The 22,266-nt window shown below is 29.6% G+C and overlaps 3 protein-coding genes across 3 annotated transcripts; all 3 read left to right on the forward strand.

Annotated features, from left to right (window-relative positions):
• Nucleotides 1-554: 554 nt before the first annotated feature.
• On the forward strand, nt 555-8,633 carry LOC114423676 (fimbrin-2). The gene is made up of 14 exons (XM_028390514.1): nt 555-936; nt 1,080-1,250; nt 1,906-2,147; nt 2,240-2,411; nt 2,920-2,958; nt 3,138-3,206; nt 3,279-3,395; nt 3,913-4,124; nt 5,072-5,227; nt 5,520-5,719; nt 5,908-6,065; nt 6,935-7,031; nt 7,523-7,614; nt 8,198-8,633. The coding sequence occupies exons 1-14, from the start codon at nt 850-852 to the stop codon at nt 8,381-8,383; spliced, it is 1,998 nt and encodes a 665-aa protein (XP_028246315.1). The 5' UTR covers nt 555-849; the 3' UTR covers nt 8,384-8,633.
• A 3,701-nt stretch (nt 8,634-12,334) lies between these two features.
• LOC114423677 (uncharacterized protein At5g48480) lies at nt 12,335-13,736 on the forward strand. The gene is made up of 2 exons (XM_028390515.1): nt 12,335-12,795; nt 13,241-13,736. Exons 1-2 carry the CDS (start codon nt 12,518-12,520, stop codon nt 13,458-13,460), a joined length of 498 nt encoding a protein of 165 aa, XP_028246316.1. The 5' UTR covers nt 12,335-12,517; the 3' UTR covers nt 13,461-13,736.
• Nucleotides 13,737-20,858: 7,122 nt separating this feature from the next.
• On the forward strand, nt 20,859-21,536 carry LOC114423678 (putative lipid-transfer protein DIR1). Its single transcript, XM_028390516.1, has one exon. It carries the CDS (start codon nt 20,983-20,985, stop codon nt 21,292-21,294), a length of 312 nt encoding a protein of 103 aa, XP_028246317.1. The 5' UTR covers nt 20,859-20,982; the 3' UTR covers nt 21,295-21,536.
• Nucleotides 21,537-22,266: the final 730 nt, after the last annotated feature.

Consider the following 22,266-nt stretch of genomic DNA (forward strand, 5'->3'; position numbering starts at 1 on the left):
CTTTTTTACTGCTGCAGACATCTAAAGTTAGTTACATTAAAATACCTTCACTTTTAAAACAGTTATTACCTTTACCAAGAATAGAATTTAAAACTAACACGTTCCCATCATGAAGTAAGTCCACTTTGTTTGGAAAGAAACTATTTTGAGAATCAAGATTATAATATCATAAATATTATGAAGATATAACTTGGAAGCATGTATTTAAATTGATGTTGCCGTTGCATTGTGATGAATTTTTATTTTTGTTTGCATTGCTGATAATTATAGAAAAATGTGACTGTAAGTATAGTCGTAATACAGTTATGAAGTGTCAAAAATTATTAACTTGCGATCACGAATGCAATTATAGATGGCTATTTAAAATCAAGCTTCTCGAAGGAAAACTTTATCTAAACTCAAATTAATTACATGTCTAATAAAATGATTCTATGGTACTAAATCCTAAAATAATATAAAGATGCTGATGAAAAGTTTTGAAAATTTTTCTTTTAACGGCAACATAGGGGCCCCATTCAAAGCTTTGAGGAACTATGGACTTCGACAATGACATTCATTTTTTGTGTAATAATTTGAATTCTCTCTCTCTCTTTCTCTCCCACCAGAGCAACTCTGAACTGTGACAGCTCTTCCCTGTCCCAAAGTGTTGGCCTAAGGCCTTCTTCTAACTCCTTCTGTGACACTCTCCTACCCCTTTCTTTCTTTCCACTTTTTATAAACTCAAGAGAGAGAGTGTGTGAGAAAGCAACTTGTTAGAGAAAACCAGAAACACAAGCTTTGTTTCTCTCTCTTCTCACTTCTGCATTTGGTGCAAGAACCTGACTTGAACAATATTAATATCTTATAGATATGTCTGGTCACTGGGGCATTCTTGTGTCAGATCCATGGCTTCAGAACCAGTTCACTCAGGTGGAGCTTCGCAGCTTGAAATCCCAAGTAAGTTCATCATGGCTCATTTGGTCTGCAAGGATGGAACTTTTTGAATATTCAATGTTTTTTCCCTGAAAGATTGGAATTTGATGTTGTTATTGCAATTGGGGTGGTGGGTTGAGATTGCTTTTTTTTAATGGTTGGTGCAGTTTGTGAGCATGAGGAGGGAGAGTGGAAGGCTTACGGTTGGAGACTTGGCTTCCAAGATGGCAAGGTTGAAGGTTGTGGGAGAGAATCTGAGTGAAGAAGAGAGAGGCTCTTATATTCAGGATTTGTATCAGAACACAGGTGAAGAGGTCGATTTTGAATTGTTTCTCAAGGTGAGCTTTATAATCTGGTCCTTTCAAGCAATCACTTTTTTAGAATTCTGGATCCTTTTACTTGTTAGATATCACCTTTTTATTTTTCTAGTGATTTCTTTTCTTGATCTATTCTAATCTCCATATCTATTCAATTTCAATATCTATGAAATGGGAAGAAGAGAAATAGAATTAGTGTTAACTGGTGTTTTTCTTCTCTTTAGAACCAAAAGTCCAACATAGTATAATTTGAGCTGCTTGATGGAATTACACACATACACACACTCACACATACATATTAAAGTACAAGAGGAATCAAAGAAAGGAAAGTAAGGGGATGACTATATAGATTGTCCATTTTTCCTATCGTTTGAACCCTTGATCCGTATATATAATTTTTTTGGACAGAAGGAAAAAGAGGACTAATTAGAAAAGAACATTTAATCTGAATTTTGCAGAAACATGGAGAATTTATTTTCTTTCATTTTGCTGCTGCACATTTTGAACTGTAACCATTTTTCGGGAGCATTTCAGTTGCTTTAGTTACTAAACACCATAAGGGGAATTTAATTTGGAACTGATTCACCGTTTACAAGAGTGAAACAATTTCAGTAGTTGAGGCAAAGTCAAAGTTTAATTTGAGTGATAACAAATAGTGGTGCTATAATCATGACAGGTTTACTTGAAACTTCAAACTTTTGCAAGTTCTAGGACAGGGAGTAATGCAAAAAACTCCTCAGCATTCCTCAAGGCTGCCACTACCACATTGCTTCACACCATAAGTGAATCCGAGAAGGCAGCTTATGTTGCACATATAAATAACTATCTTGCAGGAGATGAATTCCTCAAGAAATGCCTTCCTATTGATCCTTCAACCAACGACTTATTTGAAATTGCAAAAGATGGTGTTCTTCTTTGGTACTATACATTTACTGTTTATCTTCTTATGTTGCTGTTTATGACCTTTTTTTTTCTTCTCATTTTTTAAATATGAATTACATTTGTTGCAGTAAGCTTATTAATGTGGCAGTTCCAAGGACCATTGATGAACGGGCGATCAATACAAAAAGATTACTTAATCCATGGGAAAGGAATGAAAACCACACACTTTGCCTCAACTCTGCTAAAGCAATTGGATGTACAGTAGTCAACATTGGAACTCAAGACTTCATTGAAGGAAGGGTATGTTTGAGTGCCTTACTAAATTTTGCACATAAAAGAGTCATTTTCAATGGCATTGGCATGTATTATATTTTCATAACATGCTATATGGTGTTTACATAAAGCCTTTCTATTCCTCAGTAAGTATGACACATGTAAACCTTTCTATTTACATTTGTTTTATTATGATAATTAAGATCAAGTCTCAAAGAAGACTGAGACCAACTGTAGATCCATGTTCTGCCTTTCTATGTCTTGCCTAGGTTCATATAAAAAACTTCTCAAAATCATGAGCACTAAGGTGGAATATAGTTTCTTTTAGAGTTAGGTCCTTTTCAATGATTTCTCTTAACATTGTTATCGGACTTGCTAGCCCATTTTTATCAGAATATCTTTCATTCCATCCACTTTTCTCATTTAGGCATACATTGATCATGTAGAAATAAACCCTCCATCTTTCTGTACTATTTAGATTTTTTTTTCTTCCATTTTATGGGTTGGTATCTCATTTGTTTTGTTTTAATTTCAGCGTCATCTGGTGCTTGGATTGATTTCACAGATTATTAAGGTAAATGATAATTGATTTGATGATGAGAATCGTTTGATTTGGATATGTAAATTTATTATCATAATGAATAAATCAGCAATTTGTTTTTTATCTAATTATGCATTTTTGTTTTGGTATCAATGGAATTAAATTTTACAAGGCAAAACTTTTGACATTCTTAATGGTGGTTGCTAAATTAGATACAATTATTGGCGGATCTGAACCTGAAGAAAACTCCACAGCTTTTGGAGTTGATCAATGATAGCGAGGTAAATACTTGCTTCCTTTATCTTTTCATACTTTTCATCTTTGTTGTATTTGTTACCTTTCCGAAATAACAGGGTATGGAAGAGTTGATGAGTCTGGCACCAGAAAAGATCTTGTTGAGGTGGATGAATTTCCATTTGAAGAAAACATGTTACAAGAAGATAGTCACGAACTTCTCCTCGGATGTTAGGGTAATTGAGTTTTTTAAAACATAAATGTACCTATGCTATCCTTTGCTTGGGATGATTGGAACAGTTCTTTTCCCCTTACAAGCACTGTTTGATGTTAAAGTGTGCTTTATTCATATGGCCAGCCTCTGGAATAATAGTTTGTTAATTAGATTGACAGTTGGAAGTTGGAACTTTTAGTGTTAGTATTAGTACTAATGAGCTGCATGGGGTTTGAAATCTTATTCATCTGATAGTAAATAGGAGTAAGTAACTTTAATGTTGAGGATTAATAAAGTGAATTATGTCATGTGGAATTTTTTTAGTAGGACACATTTCTTCATGATTTTGTGCAGTTTTTTACTTTTCTTTTATGCCTTATCAAGTTGGAAAATGTAGGCAACTTAAATGTTGGAAATACAGAAAATCATTAGTCAGTATTTTGAGCTATTAAATATTAATCATAATTGAAGCTTTTGCAAAACATTTCCTGTAAATAGCCTCTCTCTTTTTTTTAACATATATGGTCCTGACACTGCAGGATGCAGAGGCTTATGCTCACCTTCTAAATGTTCTTGCACCCGAATACACTAATCCATCCACATTGGCTGTCAAAAATCCTTACGAACGAGCAAAATTAGTTCTTGAGCATGCTGATAAGATGGGCTGCAAGCGATACATAACTGCAAGAGATATAGTGGAAGGTTCCCCAAATCTTAACCTTGCTTTTGTTGCACATATTTTCCAACACAGGTGATAATAATCCTTTCTATTGAGCACATGTTATTTTTTCAAAATGTTTCATTTTCGAGTTGGTGATAGATAAGCCATAAAATAGAACTTAATTTTAGGCTTTGATTAAGAGTTGATTTGTAGATCTAGTTTATTAATATCAGTGAGGTACTTTTTATTCTTGATTTTTGTTTGAGGCCCTTACTGTAGACTTCAGAAACAGTTTGTCAACCTTGAGTAAAACTAACAACCCTGTGAATATAATCTTCGTAGTTAAATATGTTCATTCTTTACCAACATGGTATGATATAACCATGCCCCTTAAGCATGTGGTCAGGGGTTGAATCCCCAGGCATGTATGTATGAAAGAGCATTTGTTAAGAGAGGTCAATTTCTTAAATAGATCTTAATACCTCAAAAGATTAGTCATTGACTTTAGACGAAGGGATACCTAGATTTACCCAAAAAATTATTTTCATTCTTTTCATCATTGAATATGTGTAGAAACCTCATCACTATTACTATATTTCTGGGGCCTACGGTATTAACCACCTTTGCATTCTTCTGATGGTTGCATTTTAATTTTATTAGATGCTCTTCCAGCTAGAAATTGCCAGATTGTTTATTCTCTAATGTATAACGGCTATTTAAGTATTCAGTTAATACTCTAAATATTAATGTGTTGATTTTAATTATTTGTGACACAATAGCCACACGTTGACATTTACTGTGTTTACTGAAGATTTTCCAATTCAAAAGTTTGTCAACTAGGTGTGCTTTTTTAAAGACCTTGTCACCACTATTCATATGGTTCTTTAGTTTCCTATATTGGTTTTAAATATGATTTTATTACCGCACGCGTGCTATTGTTTCTCCACCTTATAGGTTTATTAAAAATTTGAAATATGCTAATATATTTCTGGGGGTTTGAGAAATATATGCAAGCTAACTCAATTTCCCTCTTACAGGAATGGACTGTCAACCCAAGCAAAACAGAGTTCTCTCCTTGAAAACTTGCTAGATGACACCCAAGACTCTAGAGAAGAGAGAGCATTTCGCCTCTGGATTAATAGCCTTGGAAATTCAATATACATCAACAATGTCTTTGAGGATGTCAGAAATGGGTAGAGTATCATGCTTTCACTACATCTCTTATAGATTTTAAATATAAACTGGTCTTGTTACTGTCTATAATCTATATAATTAAAAACTATTTGATTGATTCAATTTTTTTTTTTCAAATTTCTACCCACTTAAGAATGTTATTATTACTCAAAGAATATCAGTCTATGTTTAAACTCTAAATAATTCTGGTATTTAGGAATGGCGTGACATGCTTTTTGATTTGAAGATAGTTTACTTTATTTTCCTTTTGAGATTTTTATCTTTTAAGTGGGGTGATTTACTTTTTTACAGGTGGGTACTTTTGGAGACTTTGGACAAGGTTTCACCAGGAATTGTTAATTGGAAGATTGCTAACAAGCCACCTATTAAGTTGCCATTTAAAAAAGTAGAGAATTGCAACCAAGTTGTGAAAATAGGGAAACAGCTTAAATTTTCCCTTGTAAATGTTGCTGGGAATGACATTGTGCAGGGTTATAAAAAATTAATCCTAGGTATGTTGACCTGCAAATTATGTACTGTAACTTGGTAGTGAATCAATTGATCTATTGAACATATGCCAATCAATTCATTGTTCTTGTATACCTTCTATGAAACCTTTCAGAATTTGTATTTCCTCAGATGCTAGAGGATGCTTACACCATCTAATCCTAATATGGTTGATTTTATCTTAACTCTTCAGCATATTTGTGGCAATTGATGCGATACAACATCCTTCAACTTCTAAAGAACCTGAGATTTCACTCTCATGGGAAGGAAATAATTGATGCTGATATTCTGCGATGGGCGAACAGCAAAGTCAGCAGTTTGGGAAGTCAAAGCCGAATGGATAGTTTCAAGGTATTTTGAATGTATATATAAAAAAAAAAATCATCTATCTGCTGCAGAGGACTGACTATCATGTTCTTTGGTTTACTTTGCCCTGATCTTGTTCATTATTAATTATTATTTATTAGAAATACTAACATTTTGTTTGTAATAATAGTAAGATTTTTATTAGTTTTATGCCTATTGCTTGCTGGATACAGAGCTACTGTACTTTTGTATGAAAAACAGTTAATTTTGTATTCTTTTCTTTTACAACAGTACAGTATACATTATACACCTGCTCTTGGTACTATGCTTGTTAACCAAGAAAACATCCCAATTTATTTTATTTTACTAGGACTATCACGTAAATTAGAAGTTAGAATGCATGTGCAATTATGCATGCTATTAAGGGGGATTATTGTAATTTGGAACATTCAAAAGTTGGTGTAAGATGAAAATTCTTATCCTGTTATGTTTTTTGGTACGAAAATCTACCCTAAATTTGTGGTTAAAAGCTCCTTTATAGCCATAAAAAAGATACCTTTTTTTCTTGTTCTTGTACAGAATGAGTTTTGGAGGGACAGTACTCTCAGGGTTCTGACCAAGAAATTTTGGTCAGGTATCCTATTCAAACTTGGGTCACAGTATCCTGTTCTTGTAACACAAATATTGAAGTTTTGGAATTTGTAGGACTGGCAAACTGTTATGTGATGCCTCACAATAATCTAGCAATGTGTTTAGAATAACTTTCCTTAACTAATTTATTTCTTTTCTCAATAATCTTTTAGGTATATATAGTTTGTGTTGCATTTTGCTCTTTGGACCGATAGTATTCAGAGATTAAACGATCCTACAGAATTAGTTAGGTTCACTAATTGTTTAATTATTTCAAAGTGCAGGATAAAAGTTTATCAGATGGAATTTTTTTCCTTGAACTTCTTAGTTCTGTGCAACCTAGAGCTGTAAATTGGGGTCTTGTAACAAAAGGGGTAACCGGTATGTTTTCTTTACTCTTTAAATGTTCCTTATACGGGTCACATGATTTGCAGACTGAAATAAAATTTTCCATCTAGAATTTTGGATTCTTTATGGGCATTAATCCCTTTTCTTGAAATCTGTAACATTACTTATATTGCATTGGAATTTTTTATTCTAATTAGATTATTAAATTAGTCATAGTTTTGCATTATTCCTGTCTTATTTTGGTTGTGGTTTGTAAGAAAACCATGTCTTGTGTCATTTATAATCAATAACCTCTGACAACTGGCAGATTCAATAAACCATCTGCTGCTTTGATTGCAGTTTGTATTTATTATGTCTTTATATATTTTATATGATCTTATTGTAAATTATCATGAAATTCTCTAAAGATGAAGTTCTCTCATTCTGCCACAAGAAGTGAGCAACAAAATTATGTTCTTCACATGCATAATGGTGTTGCTTGATATGAACACAAATGCTTCATGGTTGGTTTTTGAATTATGCAGATCAGGAGAAAATGATGAATGCCACCTACATTATCAGTATTGCAAGAAAGCTTGGATGTTCAATATTCTTGCTTCCCGAAGATATCACTGAGGTAGTTGGAATCAATACTGTATCATTTCTATCACCTATTCCCTTTTTAAGCTTCATATTGAGCTTTGTTATTGACTTAAAAAACATTTAATGAACATTCACTTTTTACTTACAATTGCTGAAACATTAGTCTTAGTGCATGTTTGGAAATACCTATTTTAAGGTAAATGATTAAGGTTTAAATAACAGTCACAATTTTACCGTGACCCTTGATATTGTAGAAAATTGTGGACAAATATAGTTAATGCGACTGCAATTGTAATCGCAATGGGTCAAAAGCCCTGAAAACTTTTATGTTGCAGTTGCAATTGTAGTTGTAATCTGTTTTTTAAAGATAATCATTTTTCTTTTTGTCAAACTATCGTGTAACTGTCAAAAAAGTGTTTTTTGGCCCAAACTAAACTTTATGTTTTGCTTACTTCTTGGGGATTTCTTCTATATATATAAATAAATTATCGACTAGCATTCATTAGTTCATGTTATTATCAACTAGGTTGTAATTTTATGTGAACTTATCATTGCTTTTTTATATGTCTACTTGGTGGTTTTTATGTGAACTTATCAATGCTATTTTCATATTGCAGGTGAATCAAAAGATGATCCTTACACTAACAGCTAGTATAATGTATTGGTTCTTAAAGCACCCTCTGGAGGAAAGAACAGTAGCAAATTCAGACAGTGAGAGTGGGAGTCAATTGGAGACTACATCAAATTCAACACTGGATGACTCTGCTTCTGATTCATCAACAGAGGAGAATGGGAGCATGTAAATATGACTTGCGAACACGTTTTTGTTATGATCTATATAAATATAATAATTGAACTCACTCATTATAGATGATCAAAAGATCAATTTATGACACGAGGTAAATTAATGGTTCCAAAGCAAATTTTGGTCAAGAAACTCATGCAAATAGTCATTCTAAGGAAGCAAACATTTAAAAAGCTTTGTAAAGCAAATTCGCTGTCTGGAAATTGAACCCACGACCACATGGTTAAAAACCATGTGCTCTACCAGCTGAGCTAAGATAGCTACCTAATGCCTCAACTCTCAAGTATTCTATAAAACATTTTTAAAAAGACATAATATTCATGTAAAACATGGAATAAAATATTATTTAGATCATTTATATTTTTGTGTTTTTCTATTATTGTCGTATGTATTTCAAAAGACTAATTTTAATCTTTTATATTTTTTAAAAGTTTCACTTTTGTCTGCATTAGTTTTATGTTAATATTGTTAGTGTTTTAAATTTTGAAATAATCAATTTAAAATAATAACAACTAAAAATCGTTAATATGTGTAATAATATTTTAAAAATTATAAATCAACATTAAGAACAATCCCAATGGGGAAAAATAAGCTCAAGTTGGATCACAAAATGGGAAAATCAAAATCTAAATTACAATTCCAAATTTAAATCAAAATCTTAAACTAGATTTCAAATCAAAACCACAAATCAATCAAACCCCCTAAATCACAATCATAGATCAAAATCAAAATCACAAAGAAGATAGATAGATTAAAGGTTTGTGGACACATGTGACACACGTAATGGAGGTGGAGGCCGCAAAAGTCATAGGGATGTTGAGTTGCAACTCTAGGCTTGGATTTCATACTTGATTGTGTCAATGACACAAGAAAGGGAGTGCATGGTGAGGGGGCGTGATGCATAAAATGTGGACTCACAAAAGATAAGTATATCCTACACAATAGTATAGTGGACTTGAAAGTCTGGGTATCTTACCCTAGTTATGTTCCTAAATAATCTAAATCACATCAATTTAATAATTGATAGTTTTTATCTTGAGTTTTGGAATTATTTGTGTTCAAGTTTAAGAAAATAAAACTAAACACATGGAACAGTTTCAGAGAAGAATCATATGTATGAATAGAAATAACTTGGATTATGATTTCAAATGTACCATTTTTCCCCTAATTCCTATTTTAATTAAGAACTCTTAGTTACCAATTAATCTTGTATTGATCATTTGAGATTAAATCTAAGATTAAGGACGAATTACAAAGAGGTTTGTAAAAAAGAAGTTCATGCCACTAGTTTGATCATATCAGTTTTATGAACCCTATCATTGCAGAAGTTATGAGAAGATGATCACTAACATGTAATTAACTAATGATTAGAGTAACCAATTTCAGCATAGAAGTTAAACCAATAGAAAAATACAATCAATTGAATAAAATAAAAGAAATAGAATAAAAGACACTAAAAGAATCAATTATCTTTTAATCTTATCAATTAATTAGGATTTACATCAAGTGGTGCAGGAGAACCTCGCGTACAAAATTACCAGCCATATAAAAGTATGTGGTTGTACAAAATTACCATAAATTGTGGTCTTCTAATTGACTCCAAAAATTCAAGATATTTAACTTTTTTCCACATAAAATCTCTTAAGAAGCAATACCAAACCTTGATTTTCTAATTTTGTCTTTCACAAACTTATACTAAATCATGAGTTTTGTTAAATAAAATATATCAAAATGCATGTGATCCGAAGAAAGTTGATATAACCTCTATAATAATTGTTAAGTCTGTATTGTTTTTGTTAAGTCATGTGGACTTAAAAAGTTAAAAGGAAAATATAACTACTACTTAGTGCTTTGTTATTCTAATGTTAGAAATTAATTGAAATGATATAATAAAATCAAACTAAGGCCTAATAAATTACTAAAACCACCAAGCAACTCATGTTTTATAAGAAGGAAATAAATAAGATTTGCTTCTTAAAAAATAAAAAATTATTTATTTTAAGTAAAAATAATTCAAACAAATATTTCATAAAACAAAATATGTTTATATTATTAAAAATATTTTAAAAAAAAACTTAAATAAAATAATCCATTATTAATACTCTTCCCTTTAACAAACACACGTGACTTTTTTATGAACATCTGAGACATTTTTTTCTTTATAAATACTAATAGTAAACATTATTTTATTTTTTTGTTTGTGGACCTAAAACTTAAATTTTAATTGCTTTATCGTTGCGTGGTCATTTAGTTACTTTAATTATGTTAGACCTTTTTATAAATAATGTGAATTTTTTATCAACATATGAAACCTTTTTTTTTCTTTATAAATACTAATAACAAAGTTTTAGTTGTTTTAACCTTTGCTGAATCTTCATGTACAATACTTTTATTGAATATTCTCAACAGCATATAAAATCAAGTTAATAGAAAGTTATAAAATACTAGTAAAAAAAGAGATAAGTAGTTATTTTAATCCTAAGGATTGGTTAAATAAAAGCATGACAATCAAGAGGTGATATAATTGCATTTTCATTATTTTTCACAACAATTTTTATTATTATTTTTTTAAAAACTAAGGTCATTATAATCCTAAGGGTTGGTAAATTTTTATAAATATTATTGAAATTTAAAGTCTTTATATTTTCTGTTTGAATTATTGTTTCCTCTCTTTAATTTTTTTCCCCCACCAAATTCTTTGCACAAATGGGAGAATGAATTAATAGCCTTTCAGTTTAGAGTATGCTTGTTTTAAAATTGTGTAAAATTACTTATAACAAAATTAATTTTAAATTATTAAGATATGTTTGGGAGTATCATTTTATATCGTTTCGTCTGTAGCCCGAAATTTATGATACATTATGCTTTCAAGATAGTTTTATATTGTTGTCATACATTATTTGAATTAGGTGGCAAACTTATTTTTTTGGACATAATTTGGTGGTGTACTTTAACATATTCATTTGTTTCATATTCGAGTTTGAGTTAGCATCTATTTATTTTATAGCTAAAAAAAATTAATTCTCAAACTCTTTTAATAGCTTATTTTTAAAAAAAATTGCAAATTTTACTCTTAACATAATTATACCTTTTATTCTTAACTTTGTTTTTTTATACAAATTTTGTATCCAATTTTTTTATTTTTTGGCAAATTTTATCCCTATTATTTTTTGACAAATTTTACCTCTAATTATTGTGTTTATTAATGGACAAATAATGAAGAATTAAATTCACAAATTTTTTAAAAATAGGGAATAAATGCACCAAATTAATTTGTAAGGATGGAATTAGCCAAAAAAAATATTATCAATTAATAAAAAATTATTTTAAATTTGATGTTCAAAACTGGTATTATAAAAGTTAGTAGTTTTATATATTCTCATTAATTAAATTCATATAATAAAATTGAACAGAATGAAATAGAGTAAAACAAAATGCAACAAAACCATCATTCTATTATTTAAATGTTCTTACAACAATACATATGTTTCGTCTTATTTTTCAAGACAAGAAAAAGATATTCTATTTAGTTTCATCTTATTTTTTAATTTTAGTCTTTTTAAAATAATATAAACAGGGAATCCAATATTCTTTTTTTATAACTGATTTCATTCTTTGTTGTACACAAGCATAGTCAATTAGTTCTGATCGTGTGAGGTTGAATTGATACTTAATTTAATTAAAAATTAAAAATTAAAAATCATTTAAAAATATCAATCGCATTGCTGAGAATCAAAACGGCGCGTGTGCTTGCCCTTCGTTTAGTTGCGCGTGGTCTCACAAGTGACAAAGATGTCACCCGAAAAGACCGTTAGGCTCATAACATAATGGCGTGGCTTCGTAAATTAAACCCATAACCAGGGCTAATCTAAGCTTCCCCTTTATCCAAAACCCAAATCCTTCTTTTTTATTTTATATATTGCTACAAATTGGTAAAGTAACGCACTGAACTCATATTTTCCAACAATCCCCAGTTTGCCCCCAAGCGTTTACGCTCCCCCGCCTCTATATAAACACTGTCCCACCACCTCTTCTTCCTTCACGCTCAATTCATTTTCTTCTCCTCTCTCTCTCTCTCTCTCCTAGGGTTAGGGTTTTCTCTCTTCATCACTCTCTGTGTCGCTCCGTTTCAATGGCTCAGCAAGACGCTCAAAACGGCGGGTCGGAGAATGCCGCTGCTGCTGCTACGGTGTCGTTTGTCGCTGTGAAGCCGCAGCTCCTCGTCGAAGCTCCCAAAGCCAACGACGCCATTCTGTTCTTCAAGGCTGCGTTTGGCGCTGAGGAAGTTGGCCGTACGCTCAACCCTAAGCGCAAAGCTGAGCACGAGCTCCCTCTCATACTCTCCGCAGAACTCAAAATCGCTGGCTCCACCATTCTCGTCGCCGACCTCGTTGATGACACTTCTTCGCCGTTAGTTTTCTCTCATATTCACGTTCATATTCTCTAGATCTTGAATATTAACACTGCTCCTATTTTGTTTCCACTATTTTTTAAGATTTTACTTATTCTCTCTGTTATTCGGTTGTTTAGGTTTTTTGTTTTTGTTTATTTTTTATATTTAATTAGCTTATGCTATTTCATGTAATCTTTTCTGTATATTTTGTTTTATATGCACCCGATCTGTGATTGATAGAAAATACAAATGATTTTTCTTCTGAGAATCGTGGTTTCCTTTTTGTCTTTATTATTCTTCCATAGTTCTTGCTCTTACTTTTCTACTCTGTCGTTTCTATTTTGTTTTAATAGCTCTAATTCCACGGTTTCGGTGTTTGTTTTCTCTGTAGCTTTCCGTTTTTTATAGACGTTTTTTCCACTTTTTTATATGTTTAGTGTGTCGTTTTGTTTTGTATGTCAGAGCAAAAACGGGGGGAAACGGTGTCGTTTTGTGCTTGGAGACGGAGGACGTGGATGGGGCAGTAGCTAAGGCGGTGAGCGCTGGTGCAGTTGCGGAGGGCGAAGTAGCGGAAGGTGAAGTCGCGTGCTGCGGCGGGCGCGTGGGGAAGGTTAAGGACCCGTATGGCTTCGTTTGGCTCTTCTGCACTCCCGGGAAGAAGTGTGCTGACGTGGAGGCTTAATGGCCTTTGATGTTGTTCTGAGTCTAATTGTTTGGATTATCAGTTTTAGTTGTAGAATTGATTAGGGAAAGGTCGTACGTGTCTAGTTAAGACATTTCTCTTCTTCAGTCTTTCAGTCTTTTATATCTAAGTGGGATTAGTATTAATCTAATGGTTACGCGTGTATTTCTATTTTGAATATTTTGAAGTGCTTCTCTCTCGTTTGTCATTAGACTCATTATGAATGACATTAGTTGTTGACACATTAAAATAGTCAAATTTATCTTCTCTTTTGAATGCTCGCTTTTATAGGGAATTCTCATTTCTCTACCTGTAGTAGTTACTAATTTCTGTTTTAATATGTGATTATTTATTCTGCATTTGTCTTGTTTCATTATCGCACGCTTTTTGTTAATTGTGGTTTTTGAACTACTAAAACTAACCATATAATAAATGGTGTTTAGGGTTGTTATCACTGAAGGCGTGCCTGAATATGGGATGTATTCATATTTTCCATGGATAATGTTTTTTAAGTTGGGATTGAATTGTTTATTTCAATGCTGGTTTTGATTACGAAGATTGACAACGAAACAATGTTATTTTCATTAATCATGTAAAATTACGAAGTTATTATAAAAAAGGATTTGACGTAAAATACTATAATTTTGATTAGTTTTTGATTAAATAAAAATCTCTTTGAAAAAATATATTAGAAAGATTAGTTAGTGTAGACTAATTTTTTAGATTTGTTGATATATGTAAACATTTTTTACTTGAAATTGGTAATGCAGATTAATGTTTAATTTCTTGGCTCTCTTTAAATTAAATATAGATATTAATATTAAATTTCTTCTGTAAAATGAAACAGTGGGTAGCGAAAAGAAGAAAAGTAGAATCTAAGGAAATTGTGAACTTGTATCATTAGTAAATTTTAATTAATGGGTTTGCAAATAATTTGATTTTAATGTGATTTTCCAATCAACGAGGATTACATAAAAGTAAATTTTATTTAATAGGGTTTAATAGCTAACTTGTTATGAAGATAAATAGTTAACTTCACTTTGTATAATATGCATGAGATATTAGATGATATTTTTGGATTTTTTTGTAAAACAAATTTTTGATTTTATTAATGAAATTATCTGATTTAAAGTTATTGGATGGTGCATACTTATAATTTGTTCTCTCAATTTCAAAATAAAATATTGAATTCTCAAGAATATTATTACTATAAACATTTAAAAATCATTAAAATAATTAGAAATGAAAGTTACATTTTTTTTCACACTTTCTCATGAGAATGAGCAATTTTTAGAGACTCCAAACAAATATGGTAATGCTATAGTTTTAAGTTCATATTTTTGAGAACTAGTTTTTAATTCATGAAACAGACACATTTTTAGAGTAATATCTGACAGTATCTTAAATATGATTACTTTTGAAAAACTGATTACTGTGGGAAAATGAAATCAAGATAATGGAATTATTAGCAAAATGACGTGGAAGAATTTATAATTATTGATTGTATTAACATCTAACATAGTAACGTCTCGTTTTGAATCCAATTTATATAGAGTCTTCTGCCCATGCTTTAATGTTGTGCTGTGTACTTGTCCTTCCCAGTTGTGGATATAGGGCAGCGTGAGAAGGCAATTAAGAGTATATTAAGGGTATAACTATAGTATTTTTTTTTTCTTCAATGGAAAAAGGGTATAACTATATATTCAGGCATTTCATATTTTGTAGTTCGAAGGAAATGTCTTGGTTTATACTTTAGTGTGGTCCCCCTCTCGTTTATTAGAGACTTTGCTTAGGTCTTGTTATGGGTCTTCTTAAAAAAAAAGTTAAGAAAATAAAAAAATTAAATATTTAATACGAAAATGGGAGGAAATTACAAAAAAATAATGGATAACATGATTTGATGTATTTTAATAAAAATATTTTATTTTTATTTTTAGTTTCTTAACAGTTGGTTAGCATTTGACTTATGTCTAATTTTTGTGAGTATAGGTTGTGTACGATGGCATTTTTTGGAAAATATCAAAGGAAAATAGAATCATTGTTATGGTTGATTGTGTTAGATAAAAAAGAAAAAGAATAAAAAAAAGTTTCTTCAGTTAAAAACAAAGATAAACATCATTAGTTAAGTAGAATTATATTTAATTTCTTTAAATAAGATATTTGAACTGAGTCTTTTGTACTGAAATAAAAATAATATTTAGTTATCATTGGGGGACCTCACTTAAGGTAAAAATAACCCTATATTGTAATTTAAATATATTTATTTATTATGCATTTTAATTAGAATATAAATTATATATTTTAAATATTTATTTATTATGAATTTTAATTACAAAAACATTTATATTTTGGGATACACATTAAAATGCTAATTATAAAAAAAAGTAATGTAAAAAGAGATATTAGGCGTATTTTTGTAAAATTTCAAGGAGTATATCAATTAGACATTTTTAATTTTGATATTTTTAATTTTCAATTTAAGTTTTATTTTATTTACGCATTTTTTATATTTTATTTAAATTTGAAAACACCTTCTAAAACGTTGGTCTTTACAATAAAAAACGAATTCAAACTAAAATTATACTCTATAATTTTTATAAGCAAAAAATTAAACAAGTCACTCTCCCAATTATCTTTTTTCGATCATTAAATATTTTCATGTCTATCCATTTTCAATTCAAATCAAAGTCCAAATTGTGAGATGCAGGTTCGTACTGTGATTTTTGGGTCCCACCAAATAATTTTGTTCATTGACACTCCCATGAAATGGTGTGGGCCTGTGGGGTCGGGCCAGATCAATGCCCAGCTTTTGGCTCAAAATAAGATATTTTAAGGAGTTTAATTTTTATATATTATTATTAATGTATTTTTTTTACGTATTTAAATAATTAATTCTAAGATAATTATCATAAAATTAATAAATTTCCATACTTGTATATACAAAAACTTGTACACTATAAAAACACGTAATGATAAGTAAAAATAAATAAAAACATAAACATGTAATGCAGTAAAAGAAAACACATGTAATGTTGTTATCTATTTCAGGATGATGTGTAATGATGGTACGTTTATTTTATATCTCGAGAATAGACACGAAATGGAGCTCTAAAAGTTGTCACCATAATAAATGTTTTTGTTTAACTTTCCTCATATTTGAGGACATATATTGATTTTGATTTCTAAAATCAACCTTTCTTTAAAAAAAAAGTCGATAAAATAGAATCAAGTCTGACTTACTTTTATGATATATATCGTTATAATATATTTCTTTTGCTTATATTATTTTTTATCTAAAATTATAGACTTAAATAAATGTAATTTTAATTCTTTTATTTTTATATTTGCATAATTTTAGTTTTTATATTTTTAATTGGAAAATTTAGTATCTAAAATTTATCAAATATTAAAATCGGACCCTTATGTCGTTATGTTAATTTGACATCCAAATTCCAAAGTTTAACCAAATTTCTTGATATTAGGAGTGTAAGAATGTGTTGAGATTGATTCAAGAATTCGATAAATCTAACTCAATTTAATTATATTTTAGTAGGTTAAATTGGGTAATCAAGTTATGTTAAGTTTATTTTGACTAATCCAATTAAAATTAAATTGAGTATTAGATTAGTGAGTTTCTAACGTAATCTACACATTATATTAATAATAAAATAATTGTGAGTATCCTTTGTGACATGGATTATGACATTTGGAACATGTATTTTCCGGTGTTAATGTTTGAATTCGACAATTGGACTTTTTTTAAAAGTAGATAATTGGACTTATATTTTAGCCAAATTGCTGTTTTCTGATGATTGTGGAACAGGTAATACCTGATGTTTTTTATTTTTTGATGTCATTAGTTATCTCTTAATTGTCAGACTGGTGTCTAATCAATGATATGAAAAACATTACACATATTATATATTTTTTTAAATAATACGGAATTCTAATATGTTAAAACACATAAATTCTTACCTAAAAAAACAAATTCTATTGTGGATTTTTTATTTTTATTTTTTAGTTACTTGCCAACCTATCAATTAAGAGGTGATTAATGTCAACAAATTTCATCAAATGTTAGATACCAAACTAACATAAGGACATAATTTTAGCATTAGATAAATTTCAGGGATTAAAAATATGAGCTCAAAATTGTAAAACTATAAAATAAAGTGATAAAATTGCATTTAAGTCAAAATTATATTACACTCTTATTATTATTTTTATTTTATTTTATTTTGTTTTATTCAAAAAGGTAATCTTTAAAATTATTTTTTCAAACTTCTTTTAAAATACAAATAATTTTAATAACTAATTCTATTGATATTAATTCTTTTAAAATTATATTAACTTTGAATCAAACAAAAATAAATATGTGTGGAAAAAGTATTTTAAGTTCAAGAGTGACATATATTAGGTTATCGTTGGATTCCAAGTCAATATTAGCATAACATATATGTGACATGAGTTTTGATCCATAAGCGATTATTATTTATTAGAGAAAAATACAATTAATTAATAAAATAAAATAAATATGTTTTTAGTTTATGAGTTGATATACTAATTTGTATTTTTTTTGTCATTTTTACCTTCAGGGGTTAAAAATGAGTATGGTTAGATGTTTTTTTTTTAAATTGTATTCCTGAGAATTATATTCTTAGGAATATTATGCTTAAGAATATTATTTCATGAATATGTTTGATTGTCATCAGGGATTTTAGAGAAAAATTAAAAATGTTAAAAATGAAAGTGAAATAAAATATGTGAATAAAGAAGTAAGAATAAATAGTTATTATAGAAAATAATTTCAATTCCCATGAGAAAGCAAGATAACTTTCAGCATATGAATAAAAAATAATGTAAACATGTGTATTTTATATTCTAGAAAATCAATTATTTCGAGTTTTTTTACAAAACTTGTACTATTAAACATAAGAATATGATGTTTTCAAATTTATATTTCTGAAAATCTTTCTTCACACCTTGAAACAAATGCCTTTAGAAGGTGAAATTGCAGCAATAAAAAGATAAACGTCCAGATATGATTATGATGGATGCGGTGGATTCATGTGAAAATGGAGGAAATTGTATGGGCTCAGAAAATAGAAGAATGGACCTTTAGTTAATAACAAAGGCCCAATGTCGAAACCAAATTAGTTGGCGTGGGCTTGGAAATGAAGTTGGTACTAGGGGATTTTATATATTTCCTTTTTATTTTTTTCCTAGATAGAAACATGTGCAAAAAACTGTGGTAATATTATTTTATAATAATGCTAAATAGAATTAAAAAAATTCAACTAAAATATATTAAAAAAATTAATAAAAAATAAAATTTATTTTTAAAATAATATATAATAATAATAAATTTTAGTTGATAGATTTTATATTATGACAATAGATTAAAAAAAATAAAAAACCTTCAAATCCAACTAAATCTAATCAAACTACAACAAATTATTTTGGTTTGCTTGGGATTTGATATTATATTTAAGACTTTAATCCCTATGCACAATTAAAATAATTTTATATTATCATTTAATTATAAATAATTGTTTGAATCACTACATAATTATTTTAAAAATCAGCAAATGTACCATACATACTAGGTGGTGATTTTGGTTCATCCATTTCTAAATAAAGACATTTAGTCCTCTATTTTCATAAAAATAAAAAGTGTGTTAATAAAAATTGAACTCATAACTCTTTATTGTTTATACACCAAGCAATAAACCACAAATACACTTGCCTTAATTAGTTGATTATGTTAAAATTATTCTCTATGCATCATTAATGCAACAAAGCAAGGTCAAAATGAATTTCATGCTATTCTAGCCAGATGTGTGACTATTAAATTCATCCCAAAACTCTTGTGTGAATTTAGTTAAGAGGCAAACTAATATTGTTGTTCACAAGCTTGCTAGATCATCAATATTCCTCAAAATATATTCTCTGATATCCTTAATGAAATGCCATAAATTTATTTGCCAAAAAAAATATTATCTCATGTCACGCCACGCCATTTTGTTTTGGTAAAGTGGCATTTTACATATTGGAATTTGAATTTAATTAAAAGAATTCAAATAAAAAATATATCAATTCATAATTCAATGATAAAAATTTTACAATTACGTTGTAGTAAATTAAATTTTACTAATATAAAATAATATCTATACCAAAATGCATGCATGGTCATGTACCTTGATCCATCGTTCCATGACTAACAAAGACTGGCTTCTTGTAACAAACTGGCTCGTGATGGGCAATTACTCTCGTCCACAAATATAAAGATCAAAATATTCACTTGGAATAAAAAGTCTACATCACTCAGTCCACACAACATAATAGAAACAAGAAACAAATGGCTACGATTCTACTTCGGATCCCAAAAAATGTTTTTGCTAGTTCCCAGACATGCATGATTAGATGCCTCTTAAATCCAAAGGATGTGGATATATATAGTTCATGTCTGGAACTGCAATGGATAATTTTAAGATTTTTTTTGTTTGTTAATTAGTGTATTTAGAATATTAATTAAGAAACTAAAAAAAATATTTATTATAAAAATTACATAAGAATATAAAAAAAATTATAAATAACATAATTTTACATATCTCAATAAAAATATTTTTTCTTTTAATTTTTTAACCAATATTTTAAAAATACTAGTTAACATTTTCCTAATTTTAAATGAGTAACATACGCACTTTCTTCAACTCACTCTTTATTATTGACTTATTAGAAATGACAAAGTTTATCATTTCTAATAGATTTCGATTAATAATAAAAAATTTCAATGAAATATGTTAAAATATATGTTTTTTACTAACATATATACAAAAGTTATCCAGTGTTAAGATTACTTTTATTAGTATAACTTAATTTATCTATAAAAATTAAAGTGTTATATAAACATTAGGGCCAACATTAACAGTTTGTTGTATTATATTAACAAATAATTGTATTGATATAAAATATTAATATATATTATCAAAAACATATGCTAGTGTAGACTCTAAATGTTTATACTTATAAGTATTAATACTTTTACTTTTATTAAGATAAAGTCTATAATAATGATGACAATTCTACACACGAAATTTTTTCCTTAATAAGAGAATCTTTCAAGTGTAATTTAACCTTTGAAGAAGAAATAGCAATTTGGCTTTTGATTCCCTCAATTATTGCTTCTGAATTATGACTCTATATCGAAACTTGAAATTTCATTGAAAAAAATTTTGACCCCACATAAAATTCCACAACCGATGTATGATTATAAATCCTACGTACTATAATATAGCAATAATCAAAATGGCACAAGAATTGTACCCGTGACTCCACATGCTGCCAATTCTTGTTCACGGGTCCATAACATGTGGTCAATTTTAGAGTTCCTCCCTTATTTATAATTAAGCTACAAAATCATAGATCCACAAATGGGCAACACACCCACAAGTCATCAAACTTCAATTGAGTTTCAAAGAGATCAGTGGTAGCTAGTGTGGTGCAATTGTGTTGATCAAGGATGGAACAAAAGAAGTTTGTGGCACTATTAATGGTGGTTGTGGTAATGGCTTCTTCTATGTGGAAAGGGTCCAAAGGTCTTAGTCTCTGTAACATGGATGAAGGTGGATTGGAGGCTTGCAAGCCCTCAGTGACTCAGCCAAACCCAGTTGATCCATCCCCTGATTGCTGCAAGGCTTTGGCTGGTGCTGACTTGAAATGCCTTTGCTCTTACAAGAACTCATCAGAGTTGCCTTTTCTTGGAATTGATCGAACTCTTGCTACTTCACTTCCTGCAAAGTGCAATCTCACTCCCCCAGATAATTGCTCATAATTAAGCTTCTCTGAACTATTATTTGTGCTCTCTTTGTGTGTTGTAATCTTTTTTCTGCAGATAGATGACCTATTGAGAAAAAAGGAAATAATCGTACTCTAATTTCTATATCTCTTTTTTTTGTGTGCTAATATGTTTTCTTCTTCTTGGTTGTATACATTATTATAAGTCTATGTATTTAAACGTTTGAGACTGATGGACTGTTTGAATTTGTTAGTATGAGTAGTACTTTTGGTCAAAAAGCTCTATAATCATTGGAAAATTAAGTATGACCTCCAATATATTTAATGTAAAGAACCATGACGTTAGAAGCAAATATAATCTTTCATATATAATCTGTTTTGCTTTCATATACGACAGTCTCTGTTTGTGTATAAAAGATCAGCACAACTAACTAATTAAAATGTAATATTGTTTCTTCCATATTTTTTTGTATGATAGATTACATATAACATATAAGAGTTTTAGATTCGCCACTAACATACTTAGTTGTACACTACCCATGTGTTTAGTTGGATGATAGAGGTCCTTGGCGTGTGTCAATTTCAAAGCATATAATACTTGCTTTTCCATTATTTCACAATTAATTTTGATGTAAATTTACTCGAAATATAGATCCCAGACGGGAAATCAAACCAAAGAAACACATATGATGTAGAACAAAACACGCTAGAATCTGACATAAAGCATTGGTTTTGGGCTCAAGGCTACTTTGATCAAATTGTAATTTTCATAAACTGTAAAAATAAACTTGTTTAGTGGTAGCTAGGTTGCTACAGTAACTTGCTATCAATCATCAATCATAAGTGGCTTCTACTGAGTATGACCTTCAAAAGTCCTGCACACTGAGAAAGCTTTTTGAGCCATGCGATTAAAATGAAGGGTCAGAATATGTGAGGGTGCACCAAATGAGGGGAGATGTACACCATTGAATTATCACCAACCATATAAAAAAATTTAACCCCACACTTT

This window comes from Glycine soja, chromosome 8 (genome assembly GCF_004193775.1).
Source record: "Glycine soja cultivar W05 chromosome 8, ASM419377v2, whole genome shotgun sequence".
Classification (NCBI taxonomy): domain Eukaryota; kingdom Viridiplantae; phylum Streptophyta; class Magnoliopsida; order Fabales; family Fabaceae; genus Glycine; species Glycine soja.